Source organism: Nilaparvata lugens, chromosome 10 (assembly GCF_014356525.2).
Source record: "Nilaparvata lugens isolate BPH chromosome 10, ASM1435652v1, whole genome shotgun sequence".
Taxonomy (NCBI): Eukaryota; Metazoa; Arthropoda; class Insecta; order Hemiptera; family Delphacidae; genus Nilaparvata; species Nilaparvata lugens.
This window is the reverse complement of record NC_052513.1, coordinates 18,220,720-18,234,925: the sequence shown is the minus strand read 5'-3', so window position 1 is coordinate 18,234,925 and position 14,206 is coordinate 18,220,720. Positions and strand designations below refer to the sequence as shown.

At 34.4% G+C, this 14,206-nt stretch overlaps 2 protein-coding genes across 2 annotated transcripts in view; both read left to right on the top strand.

Moving 5' to 3' along the window:
* Positions 1–14,206, top strand: part of LOC111044421 (glutamate receptor ionotropic, delta-2-like) — a 147,519-nt gene that overhangs the window by 93,735 nt on the left and 39,578 nt on the right. The gene's annotated exons all lie outside the window — the stretch shown is intronic.
* On the top strand, positions 8–2,371 carry LOC120353300. Its single transcript, XM_039436481.1, has 2 exons — positions 8–505; positions 1,303–2,371. Exons 1-2 carry the CDS (start codon positions 143–145, stop codon positions 1,702–1,704), a joined length of 765 nt encoding a protein of 254 aa, XP_039292415.1. The 5' UTR covers positions 8–142; the 3' UTR covers positions 1,705–2,371.

Here is a 14,206-nt window from a genome sequence, read left to right as displayed (position 1 = left end):
TGTGATACACACCTCCTTTGTGTTTCTATCTCACTCGTACAAGCATGCAACAGACAGAGAAACGACTTGCTATATAATCGCTTTTCTCAGTGGAAAATCATCATTCACGTTAGAGAGCTATCAGTACGCGCTTCTCGACACCATGGACAAGTCACACCGTGCATCCTCATCCTCATTCTTATTACCAGACAGCCCGCCTCCGGAGAGGGAGCTGAACTACTGGGAACAGCAGAAGCAGCAGAAGAAGCAGCAGAAAAGCCTCAGCTCAGCTGCCACCTCTGCCGCCCCCTCCTCCTCAGCCTCAACCTCAGATCCCTTGAAGAAACAAGGGATCTTCGTCCAAGATGAGGATTCCAGCATCATCGTGGGAGACAGCAGCCCTCCCCCGCAAGCTACTTGGGCACCACGCCGAGCAGCGCTCACATCGGTACCCGCCCCCAAGCAGTCTGTCAAGAGGAGGCTGTTTGTCGACGATGAGGAGCCTGGCGTCCTCACTCAATCAAAGGTTAGCATACAAAAAATTATTATTGTAATGTACACAAAATCTTTATAAATTGTGAATTTATAAATCTTTTGTGTGCATTTACTGATTCTTATACTGTGAGCGAAGACTGAGCTATCTAATTGTACTATCAAAACAATCCGAACACAGATAAATTCTCACGATGGTTGCATTGAAATTTGGATAAAAATTCAAAACATGTTTTAGTAATTTCGATAATAAATTCGAATATGTTGCATGAAACAATTCAATTATCTACCAATTTGAATTGAGTTCAAGTAATCGGAGAATTTCCGAGTTATTACTTATATATATTACTTACTATATCAAATTACTGATTCGAATAATGCATAAACTGTTTGTGTGAAACAAAAATTTGCATGAGTAATGAAACGTGAAATTCGAATAATATTGTTATTATAAATCCAATCATATTATTCTGCAATAACTTTGATGACAAATTACTTATTACTTATATGAAAAATAGTTGTTGTTTGAGTGTGAAACAAAAATTTGCATGATTAATGATTAATTTATGTTTTCTGCAATCATTTATGTTGATTGTAATGAAGTGAAAAATTTTTTCCGATAATTGAGAGTTATGTCAGAGAATTTCCAAGTTATTACTCACATTTTTTGAGTAGTGAATCTGTTGAGCGCAAGATCACTCTCTCATGTCAGAGAATTTGCGAGTTATTAGTCACAGTTTTGAGTAGTGAATCTGTTGAGCGCAAGATCTCTCTCTTGTATGATTTTATAACCTGAAACAAATAAGAGTCTAATGAAATATTTTTCAACAGAAACGTGCGGTGGAAGAGGATGAGGAGGAGGAGGACAGCTCCATAATGACGTTGTTACAGCAGGAGGAGGATGAAATTCTCCCCGAGGAGCACTTCCTCACCGTCATCAATAGGTACTCCCCGAAACCCTGGACTCCTCTAAGAGAGTTGATGGAGGGTACACCTTACCCTATTGAGGACGTGAGGGAGGTCTGCAATCAACATGGACGTCGCGTGGTGCTCAAGATCCGACTGTCAGGTCAGAGAACAACAGATGTTTACATACCTGAACGTTTCACGCAGATCTTGACCTCCAAAGACATCCAAAATTTTAAAAGTAAATGCAAATCATTGTTACTGTTTGTGAAACATATTAATCAGTACATGACTGACATAAACATTGTTAAAATGCATAAAATTTAAATCATGATAATTATATTACTTATTACTTATTTTGTTAATAATCTTGTAACAAATTTTCGGATTTACTTTTAGGGTTTCAGTTAACATTTTATGAATTTTATTATTACTTATAAGTTATTTTGTTATCCGGCTGTCAGGTCAGAGAACAACAGATGTTTACATACCTGAACGTTTCACGCAGATCTTGACCTCCAAAGACATCCAAAATTTTAAAAGTAAATGCAAATCATTGTTACTGTTTTGTGAAACATATTAATCAGTACATGACTGACATAAACATTGTTAAAATGCATAAAATTTAAATCATGATAATTATATTACTTATTACTTATTTTGTTAATAATCTTGTAACAAATTTTCGGACTTGACATTACATCGTCTTTCAGCAATATAACCTATATCTTGTAAATCACAATTTTCAAGTATTTAGTTTTGGCACAAGCCATTACATATATTTTCATTATAATCTATAATTTTCAAGTATTGTGTTTCCTCCACTTCACTCAGCTGAGGTTGTATGAATCTATAATTTACAAGTTTTGTGTTAAGGTGACAATTGCATCGCATATCAGCATATACATAACCTACTTTGTTAACCGCATAATTTACTTGTTATATATCAATAAAAAATAGTTTGTTATTCTATAAAAAGTTTTCACTCACCTATCACACTAGTATACGTGTAGAGAACTCTCCACACTCTCCAAGTTGCATTGAGTGATAAGAAAAATTAAAATGTGTTTTATAGAATGAAGTGTGTACGCACGCGCAAGCATACGCATGAGCTGACAACATCGGGCGATCGCTCACTGTGTCAAGGTCGGCTCAACGCTCTGCCTTCCTTGTTGCGAAGTGAGGACATTGGCCCTTACACATCTGGTGTGATGCATTTCATTCATTCACGACCTTGCAAGGTCTTGTGTACATCGTACACATGGCTGGATTGACATTCCATTCATTCTTATCTGTATGACTTTTTCACATCAACTATTTGAAATGCATTTTGCAAATGCATTTCAAATAGATGATCTGAATAGATGAATTCAAAGTATTATTCCAAATTAATAGAAAATTTCCATTTTTCTTTTAGATAGTGTAATGATTAATTAATTAACTTTAGTTCTGTGGGTAGATGACACAAGTTGATAAGTCACATTTTTGACCATATTGAGTTATGCATATGGTTGTGTTCAGAAAAATTAGATCTATAAGATGGTATAACTAAATATGTTGTACCTTTTTAAATAGCTGAGATATAGACCTTGCTTAAGCCTGATACTGCATTTTCTTCCAAACCCCAAGTTGACAAATATTGATAAGTACATATATCTCAACACTCTTCTACCGGTTTGTATTATAATCCAATTATCAAAAGATGACAAAATTTGATAAGTGTATGTACTGGTAGGCTATTATAAAATCTGAAAATCAATAACCCATATTGAGAACTACATAACCCATACAACTTTGCAAACAGTTCAAGTTTGGTTAACTTGATCAATACTTGTAAATAATATCAATTAATTTTTAAAACATATATTCAAATTTCTATAAAATCGATTTTTAAGATATTACCTATACTGTTACATTGTGATTTGAAACATTTGACAGATGGCAAAACATGATATCTCTGACATCACTTGCAAAAATTCTCAATAGTTAATTTAAATAAATTGTTTTATCCCTTGATATTTAAATAGTCGAGGATCAGCTGATTATATTAGTGTAAAATGGGTAAGACTATTTAAATAGTCGAGGATCATCTGATTATATTAGTGTAAAATGGGTAAGAAAAAATATTATAGAATGTTTGCAGCTATGCCAAACTTTCAAATTGCTCTCCTGAAAAGTTTACAAATCATGACTTATCAGCTTGTGTCATCTACCCACAGAGTTAATGTTCGAGCATTGAGTTGAAAGGTAATGAAAATATTGAATGTTGAGAACACTCTTTGTGCATGTTGATATTCTTCGCGTGTGCGTTAAATCATTCTATTGGAGGAAGTTCTTTCCAATGTACTTTCTTTCCCCAACTTCTTTTCCATGTCTGTACTTTCTACCAAATTACGCACCAATAATTCAAAGTATTATTCCAAATTAATAGAAAATTTCCATTTTTCTTTTAGATAGTGTAATGATTAATTAATTAACTTTAGTTCTGTGAGTAGATGACACAAGTTGATAAGTCACATTTTTGACCATATTGAGTTATGCATATGGTTGTGTTCAGAAAAATTAGATCTATAAGATGGTATAACTAAATATGTTGTACCTTTTTAAATAGCTGAGATATAGACCTTGCTTAAGCCTGATACTGCATTTTCTTCCAAACCCCAAGTTGACAAATATTGATAAGTACATATATCTCAACACTCTTCTACCGGTTTGTATTATAATCCAATTATCAAAAGATGACAAAATTTGATAAGTGTATGTACTGGTAGGCTATTATAAAATCTGAAAATCAATAACCCATATTGAGAACTACATAACCCATACAACTTTGCAAACAGTTCAAGTTTGGTTAACTTGATCAATACTTGTAAATAATATCAATTAATTTTTAAAACATATATTCAAATTTCTATAAAATCGATTTTTAAGATATTACCTATACTGTTACATTGTGATTTGAAACATTTGACAGATGGCAAAACATGATATCTCTGACATCACTTGCAAAAATTCTCAATAGTTAATTTAAATAAATTGTTTTATCCCTTGATATTTAAATAGTCGAGGATCAGCTGATTATATTAGTGTAAAATGGGTAAGACTATTTAAATAGTCGAGGATCATCTGATTATATTAGTGTAAAATGGGTAAGAAAAAATATTATAGAATGTTTGCAGCTATGCCAAACTTTCAAATTGCTCTCCTGAAAAGTTTACAAATCATGACTTATCAGCTTGTGTCATCTACCCACAGAGTTAATGTTCGAGCATTGAGTTGAAAGGTAATGAAAATATTGAATGTTGAGAACACTCTTTGTGCATGTTGATATTCTTCGCGTGTGCGTTAAATCATTCTATTGGAGGAAGTTCTTTCCAATGTACTTTCTTTCCCCAACTTCTTTTCCATGTCTGTACTTTCTACCAAATTACGCACCAATACTTCCAAGGATTCAGACATAAACTTGTAGGAATCTAAAAATTTAATTTTGCCTACTGAAAGTGTCAAAAAATTAAAAATATGTATCAAACAAATAATTTCTTGTGCGAAAACAATCGAATGCAAAGTATGAAATTGGCGTCTATGTATACGAATGCTCAGAAAAGAAACTTTGCACGTTATGGATTCTTCTACAACGGAAAGGAATTACAGTGTGTTTATTGCTTGCATGCACTGAGATTGCATAAAGCTCGTACATGTTGTCTGTCTACAATTAGATACGCCTCGGTCTACTATAGATATTCTCGGAGAGCACACTTAAAAAGCAACGCCTGCGGTTTGTACAGCACATAGAAAATTTGTGAAATTTTTCTTAACTGTCAGGTGGAAAGCAAACCAATCACTTTTTACAGTATAAAGATGGATTCACTCATCTAGCATTCACTTTAATCTGATAGTAGAGAATTTTTTCCTCAGGGAAATTATTTTTTCCCTCACATTTTCCAATTTTATCTGAGATTTTCGAATTATTGAACATACTAGATACAGGTCATCTACATTATTGTAGTGCAAATGATTTCTCAACTATTGTTACAAATACCGATGAACTTTGGAAATGCTTGTATGACATTGCAGATAAAAAATGTAAAAGATCAACTTAGATCATTCTGTTAAGACATCAATAGAGCTGATACCCCCAGTGATATAGGTCTGAGGATATCTATGTCCATTTTTATCAAGAGATACGCCCCCTCAGAGTCAACTCTGTTACAGCTAAGTGCACATTATTGTTCATAACATAATCGAGGTCATGCAGTGTTTTAGCTTTGCTAAATTCAAAAATTAACTCGCCTCTTGATGTCAATTTCATTCAATGAATTTGATTCTATTGCAAAAAATATTAAATTTTCAACAGGATTCCAAGGCGATGATTTACCGTTAACAAAAACAGAAAATGTACATTTTTCCAATTTTATCTGAGATTTTCGAATTATTGAACATACTAGATACAGGTCATCTACATTATTGTAGTGCAAATGATTTCTCAACTATTGTTACAAATTCCGATGAACTTTGGAAATGCTTGTATGACATTGCAGATAAAAAATGTAAAAGATCAACTTAGATCATTCTGTTAAGACATCAATAGAGCTGATACCCCCAGTGATATAGGTCTGAGGATATCTATGTCCATTTTTATCAAGAGATACGCCCCCTCAGAGTCAACTCTGTTACAGCTAAGTGCACATTATTGTTCATAACATAATCGAGGTCATGCAGTGTTTTAGCTTTGCTAAATTCAAAAATTAACTCGCCTCTTGATGTCAATTTCATTCAATGAATTTGATTCTATTGCAAAAAATATTAAATTTTCAACAGGATTCCAAGGCGATGATTTACCGTTAACAAAAACAGAAAATGTACATTTTTCCAATTTTATCTGAGATTTTCGAATTATTGGACATACTAGATACAGGTCATCTACATTATTGTAGTGCAAATGATTTCTCAACTATTGTTACAAATTCCGATGAACTTTGGAAATGCTTGTATGACATTGCAGATAAAAAATGTAAAAGATCAACTTAGATCATTCTGTTAAGACATCAATAGAGCTGATACCCCCAGTGATATAGGTCTGAGGATATCTATGTCCATTTTTATCAAGAGATACGCCCCCTCAGAGTCAACTCTGTTACAGCTAAGTGCACATTATTGTTCATAACATAATCGAGGTCATGCAGTGTTTTAGCTTTGCTAAATTGAAGAAGTTTTGGCCAATAGCCTGTTTTTTCTTTTCCAACTATTGTATTGTTCGCTCTATCTAATAAATAAAGCTAATGAGAGAATGCTTTATTCGTGTAGATTACAATATATACTGGTTTTTTACACTTATATACAATTATAAATGAATTTACATAATATAGACTGAGAAAATATTTTTTGAAGTGCATATGATATGAAAAAAGCAGTTGTCAATAGTTGTAGCTAATATTGTTATGCATTAACATGAATTTGGAAAGAATATTTGAAAAGATCCTTGCAACTAACTCTAGAACGAGAAACTTAAAGAGTAATAGGGTTTTAGCACATCTACAAAAGAGTTTCTTATCTATACTAGACTGGAATTTAATCTGTCAGTATAAGTTGAATTGGGTTCTTAGAGATTCATGATGCTGACTTAAGATCTGACTGAGAGAATAATTTGAGCATATCTTCCAAGGTTGACTCTCACTGTCAGTATTTAGCACATCTACAAAAGAGTTTCTTATCTATACTAGACTGGAATTTAATCTGTCAGTATAAGTTGAATTGGGTTCTTAGAGATTCATGATGCTGACTTAAGATCTGACTGAGAGAATAATTTGAGCATATCTTCCAAGGTTGACTCTCACTGTCAGTATTTAGCACATCTACAAAAGAGTTTCTTATCTATACTAGACTGGGATTTAATCTGTCAGTATAAGTTGAATTGGGTTCTTAGAGATTCATGATGCTGACTTAAGATCTGACTGAGAGAATAATTTGAGCATATCTTCCAAGGTTGACTCTCACTGTCAGTATTTAGCACATCTACAAAAGAGTTTCTTATCTATACTAGACTGGAATTTAATCTGTCAGTATAAGTTGAATTGGGTTCTTAGAGATTCATGATGCTGAAGTAAGATCTGACTGAGAGAATAATTTGAGCATATCTTCCAAGGTTGACTCTCACTGTCAGTATTTAGCACATCTACAAAAGAGTTTCTTATCTATACTAGACTGGAATTTAATCTGTCAGTATAAGTTGAATTGGGTTCTTAGAGCTTCATGATGCTGACTTAAGATCTGACTGAGAGAATAATTTGAGCATATCTTCCAAGGTTGACTCTCACTGTCAGTATAACATTAGATGGAGTCACTTTAATTTGACAGTAGAAATATGGATTCACTTTAATTTGACAGTAGAAAGATGGATTCACTTTAATTTGACAGTAGAAAGATGGATTCACTTTAATTTGACAGTAGAAATATGGATTCACTTTAATTTGACAGTAGAAAAGGGAAAAAGGGAAATTATTTTTTCCCTCACTGTCTCTCTTCCTCCCCCTCGTCCTCACTGGGAGAGGGGTGAGGGTGAGGGAGAGGGAGAGGGAGAAGGAGAAGGAGAGGGAGAGGGAGAGGGAGAGGAGAAGGAGAGGGAGAAGGAGAGGGAGAGGAGAGGGAGAGGGAGAGGGAGAAGGAGAGGGAGAGGAGAAGGAGAGGGAGAGGGAGAGGGAGAGGGGGAGGAAAGGGGGAGGAGAGGGGGAGGAAAGGGGGAGGAGAGGGGGGAGGAGAGGGGGGAGTTTGCGCATGCGCAGAGGGGGAGGGGGAGGGGGAGGGGGAGGGGGATTTGCGCAAAATTTTTTCCTTATTTCTCGCGGATTGCGCAAAAAAACCGGTCTGAACTCTTGATATGAGTCTACTTACCTTACAATACAGCAAAATTATAGATGAATTTACATAATATAAACTAAGGAAATAATAATTATTGAACTGTAAATGATATGAAAAAGCAATTTGTAATATAATAACTATAGAAATAATATATTGTTATGCATCTACATAAATTGGCGGAGCTTTGGACATATCAATGTCCATTCTTCGGAAAGAATATTAAAAATATCCTCCCCACTAGCTCTCCGCCAAACAAGAGAGAAGAGAGAGAGAGTGAGAGTGTGTGTGAGGGAGACGGAGAGAGAATGAGAGAGTGTGTGTGAGAGAGAGAGTGAGTTTGAGAGACTGCTATTCAGCTGTCAGAGACAGAACCTGCTGATGCGTCAATTTGACACCAGACTTGTGGCATGTTATTGTCATGTTGTGTGTGAGGCTATTCCCTATTGTCAACAGCTTTAATTGTTTTATTTCAGTGCTTCATTGTTTCCTGATAAAGTAAAGTTTATGACGATTGAATCATTATTATAGTACATTGAGGAAGGAAATTTATGAAACTTATGAAATATCATGGAGCTCATGATCAGTAGCGTAGCCAGGATTTGAAAAATTGAAAATGGGGGGATTATTTGAAAAAAATCTGGTGTGGCGCACTCACACAACTTTCCTTTACGCGCATCTCAAGTCTACTATTCAAAGATTTGCCAGCTGGTGACAGGACAATAACGCTGGAGACACACGAAATCTGCTATCTCTTCATAGTGAATGATTTAATAGAATCAACAGTTGCCAACAGTTTGCATTATTGAATAAACACATTTTCTCGAATTTCGAGCTTATTTCCAATTTTAGGTGGAAATATCACTGAACATTAATTGTAGAGATTTTCATGCTCAATCTTTTCCACTTAAAGTTTTTTGTTTGAATTTTATCTGAAGCCTGATAATTGAGAATCTAAAATCACACTTTGCATTGATGATGCGGAGCTCCTGAAATTTTTACAGATATGGGACTTGTGGCAGTTGATAGAACTTATCAATGACTATTTTAGGTATAAATTTGATTAAAATCGTTGGAGCTGCCTGATAATTGAGAATCTAAAATCACACTTTGCATTGATGGGGCGGAGCTCCTGAAATTTTTACAGATATGGGACTTGTGGCAGTTGATAGAACTTATCAATGACTATTTTAGGTATAAATTTGATTAAAAACGTTGGAGCTGTTTTCGAGAAAAACGCGAAAAACCCTGTTTTTGACAACCTTTTTGCCATTTTAGCCGCCATCTTGAATTGGATTTGTTCGAAATTGTTCGTGTCGGATCCTTATAGGGGAAGGACCTTAAGTTCCGAATTTCAAGTCATTCCGTTAATTGGGAGATGAGATATCGTGTACACAGACGCACATACACTCATACCACACACACACACACACACACACACACACACACACACACACAACACACACCACACACCACATAAAGACCAATACCCAAAAACACGTTTTTGGACTCAGGGGACCTTGAAACATATAGAAATTTAGAAATTGAGGTACCTTAATTTTTTTCGGAAAGCAATACTTTCCTTACCTATGGTAATAGGGCAAGGAAAGTAAAAATTTGAATTACTCTTTGCAACTTGCTCCTTCAATCATCCTTTTCTCCAACTCGTAAGTGAGAGATTCCAATCTCTCACTCTCTTATTCTCATTGATTAATTTCTCAAACTTTGTAAGATTCATCGAATGATTAGCAACACTTTCAAATAATAATGTAAATTAGTGTATAAGCCCAATTATTTTAACATTACATGAATGAATAACTCTAATCCAATCTAGTCTTCACCTCTTTCTTTCTCCCCTCTCACACACTCTCTCTCTCCAACTCATCCTCTCTCACTCTCTCTCTCCCGGTCGTGTGTGGATGGGAAGGATATTATTTTATATCCTTCTCAGAGAATCGACAGAATTATTTGTTGAAATATCGCCGATCTATGAAGTTACATCAGTTTTATTATACATAATTTGTATTATCGTTATTATAACTTATTGCATTTAATCTTTATCAGAGACAAGAAATGTAGTAAGCATAACTTATGCTTATCCTTTATCTATGTCTCCATTCTCGATAATTAATTTTCTATACTTTGTAAAATTCATCGAATAACTAGCTATACTTTCATTCAATGTGAATTGGTGTATAAGCCAGTAAATATAATAACATACATAAAAAACTTTTAACCAATCTGATATCTCACTCTCTCTCACCCTCTCCTCACTGCTACTCTCTCTCCTTCTCAAACTCAATCACTCAGACACACTCTCTCTCTCACTCTCATCGTCTGATTCTCATTGATCATACCTTATACATTGTTAAATTCGTCGAATAATTAGCAATACACCCATTTAATGTTAATTAGTGTATAAGCCAGTAAATATTGTAACATATATAAATGAAGAACTCTAATCTGATCCAATATATCTCTATCTATCTCTCTCTTTCTCTATTTTTCTCTCTCTCTCATTCTCCATCTCTCTCTCCCTCACTCTCTCTTTTGGTAGAGAGTTAGTGGAGAGGATATTTTCAATATTCTTTCCGAAGACTGGACATTGATATGTCCAAAGCTCCGCCAATTTATGTAAATGCATAACAATATTATCTATTTTATCTATAGTTATTACAAATCGCTTTTTTTCATGTCATATACAGCTCAATAATCATTTTCTTAGTTTATATTTTGTAAATTCATCTATAATTTTGCTGTGTTGTAAGCTATTGTATATAAATGTATAAGCCAGTATATATTGTAATCTACATAAATAAAGTACTCAATCAATCTCTCTCTCACTATCTTATTCTCATTCAATAATTTCTCATACTTTGTAAAATTCGTTGAATAATTAGAATTACCGTCATTTATTGATTATAAGCCAGTAGATATTGTAATAAAGAGCTCTAATCTAATCAAATATCTCTCTTTCTCTTCCACTCTATTTCTATTTATATTTATTTCATTCTATTTATTTTCAAAAATTTCAAATTACTCTTTGCAACTTGCTCCTCCAATCTCCCTTCCACACTCTTCCCCCACTCATTCGCCCTCATTCTGACACTCTATCACTATCTTTCTCTCTCTATCTCTATCATTCTCTCTCTCTCTCTCTGTCTCTCTCTAACAGCAACCTGAGTAGTTAATGAGCGCAGTAATGGGTGTTTGAATATAATATAACCGCATAAGCGCTAACAAGCTGTAGTCTGAAATACAAGACCACAGAGCTCGATGTAAACAGAATACAGTTAGCAGGTATTAGCGAAGCACAGAGATGCTTTTAAACGCTACTTACCGTTATTAAGTCCCACTAAGTCTCTCTGATTCTTGTGCTCCATTTTGCAATTTTCGGCCAGTTGGTTGTTCGGTTAATTTTTACAGCATGCAAATTTGAGGGACCCCAGGATTGGTGCTGGGAATTTTAATAGGTGTGTGTTGGGTTGGAGAAATTTGAATACGTGGGAAGGAATTGAATGCAATTTGAATTTGTTGGTGGTTTTACAATAAAATTTGAATAGGAGAATGATTTTTAATTGTGTGACTGTATAGAATGAAATTTGAATTTGTTGATTGTCAAACAATGGTATTTGAGTGGGAGAGAGATCTTTTAATTGTGTGGCTGTATAAAATAGAATTTGAATTTGTTGGTGGTTAAACAATAGAATTTGAATAGGAGAGTGATCTTTCAATTGTGGCATATTACCTACACTCATTACCTCTAATATGGGGCTTAATGAAGTCCACCTGATAATGGCAATGGAGAAAGAAAGAAGTTCGGCATTACTGATTCTCTGCCTTGCCACTGCCTTCCATAGAGGATAGCAGATACCGGTATATCTGATGCAATATCAACTGTTCATCATTGCCAACAAGAACCCTTTCAAATTATTTCATTAATTTATCAAAATTTGGGAATGGAATAGATTTGGTCCAAGCCTGTAGTTCCTTCCTAATCATATTTATATGATTTGTGATTCTGTCCACGAATAAATAAAGAAATAAATAAATCAGCTCATCTCAGTTTAAGCAGAGGATAAATGGTAGAAACAATGCAATATCTTAACGAAAACAATTATTTTTCAAGAAGCATTTCAAGGTAGAAGAGCTACAATAAATTAATTGTATTTTATTTGTCATGAAAATATATTCTTCAGTGACTAAATTTTCAGAGCTGACATGAAATACTTTGTTAATGTTGATGAATTGTATTCCTACATTATTGGAAAACGATCTGGCAACACTTAGGAGCAAAAAAAAGATGGTGCTATCTGCTTTGTTAAGTGATAGACAAGGATTGCAACAACAATGCCAATCGAATACTACCATTATAACGTGGACCTCACTATAGGGTTGATTTGGCTCTATCTCTTTCTCGCTTGCTCTGTTGCCAGATCGTCTTTTAACAATGTAGAATTATTAATTCATCACAAAATATTCAATCTTAGTAATATTATGAAAACTCATTATGGACTTATTGAAAATATAATTTCTTGCTTTATAGAATTCAATCGATTAATTTGAACTAGAATGAACAGTTGATATTACATCAATAAACCTGTATCAGCTACCGTATATAGAAGGCATTGACAAGATGGAGAGGATCGACAAAGTTTTTCTCCTATCTTCCAATACCACAATACTTCTCCTATGTTCCAATACTTCACAATACCAAATTCCACTAACACACTACAGACAGAATATCCTAGGCAGTGACTAGGCATAGAATCAGCAATGTTGTTCTCCTATCTTCCTCCACTGCCATTATAACGTGGACCTCACTATGATTATTATAATTTTTGACCGAGCGAAGTGAGGTCTAAGATTCAAGTCGACGGTTTGGCATTTCTCTTAATGTTTAAATGTTGCGCATTTACAGCCAAACGCGGTGATAGATTATCATGAAATTTGACAGGTATGTTCCTTTTTTAATTGCGCGTCAACGTGTATACCAGGTTTTTTGAAATTTTTCATTTCAATGATAATATAAAAGGAAAAAGGAGCCTCCTTCATACTCCAATATTAGAGTAAAAATCAGACTATAGAATATTCATCATAAATCAGCTGACAAGTGATTACACAGATGTGTGGAGAAGCCAGTCTATTGCAGTATTTCCATAAGGTCTATAGTTTCAATCAGGTACTTGTGGATGAGAATACAGCGTGAGGTCTACTGTTCACAGAACTACTAGTATACATATTTATACACTGTTTATGGTTCAGAAATAGCACATTCGAGCTCTCAGGTCAATAATGTTGGGGAGCTCTACTATTGGAAAGCCAGAGCAAATCGCAAAGGCACCCGTGCTCATTTGAAAGCCTCACACATGTCCATTTGCAATTAGCCCATGTGTGTCGAATGCACACATACACATACACATACATATACACATACACATACACACACATACACAAATAATTGATTTGTGAGTTTGTATTGGTTGAAATACGCATGAACGTTCATTAGGGTTTTGAGTGTGTTAGTGTAGTTTTGTATTGGGAGGTCCACGTTGTTATGGCAGTGGTGAAAGGTAGGAGAGCAGCGTCACCGATTCTCTGCCTTGTCAATTCCTTCTATAGACGGTAGCTGATACATGTTTATTGATGTCATATTAACTGTTCATTCTAGTTTAGAATAATTAATTATATTTTTCAACGATTTCATAATGAATTTTTATAATCAAGATGGAATATTTTGTTAATTATTCTTTAATTCTACATTGTTACAAGACGATCTGGCAACAGAGCAAAGCGGGAAAGAGATAGCGCTATCTGCTCTGTTGAATGATAGACATTAACATGATAGATATCCGCTTTGTTGAATGATAGACAAAGATAGAAATAAATATATATTTTCTTGACAAATCTATATTATATAAAATCGAAATGGCACTCACTCACTGACTGACTGTCTGACTCACTCACTCACTCGCAG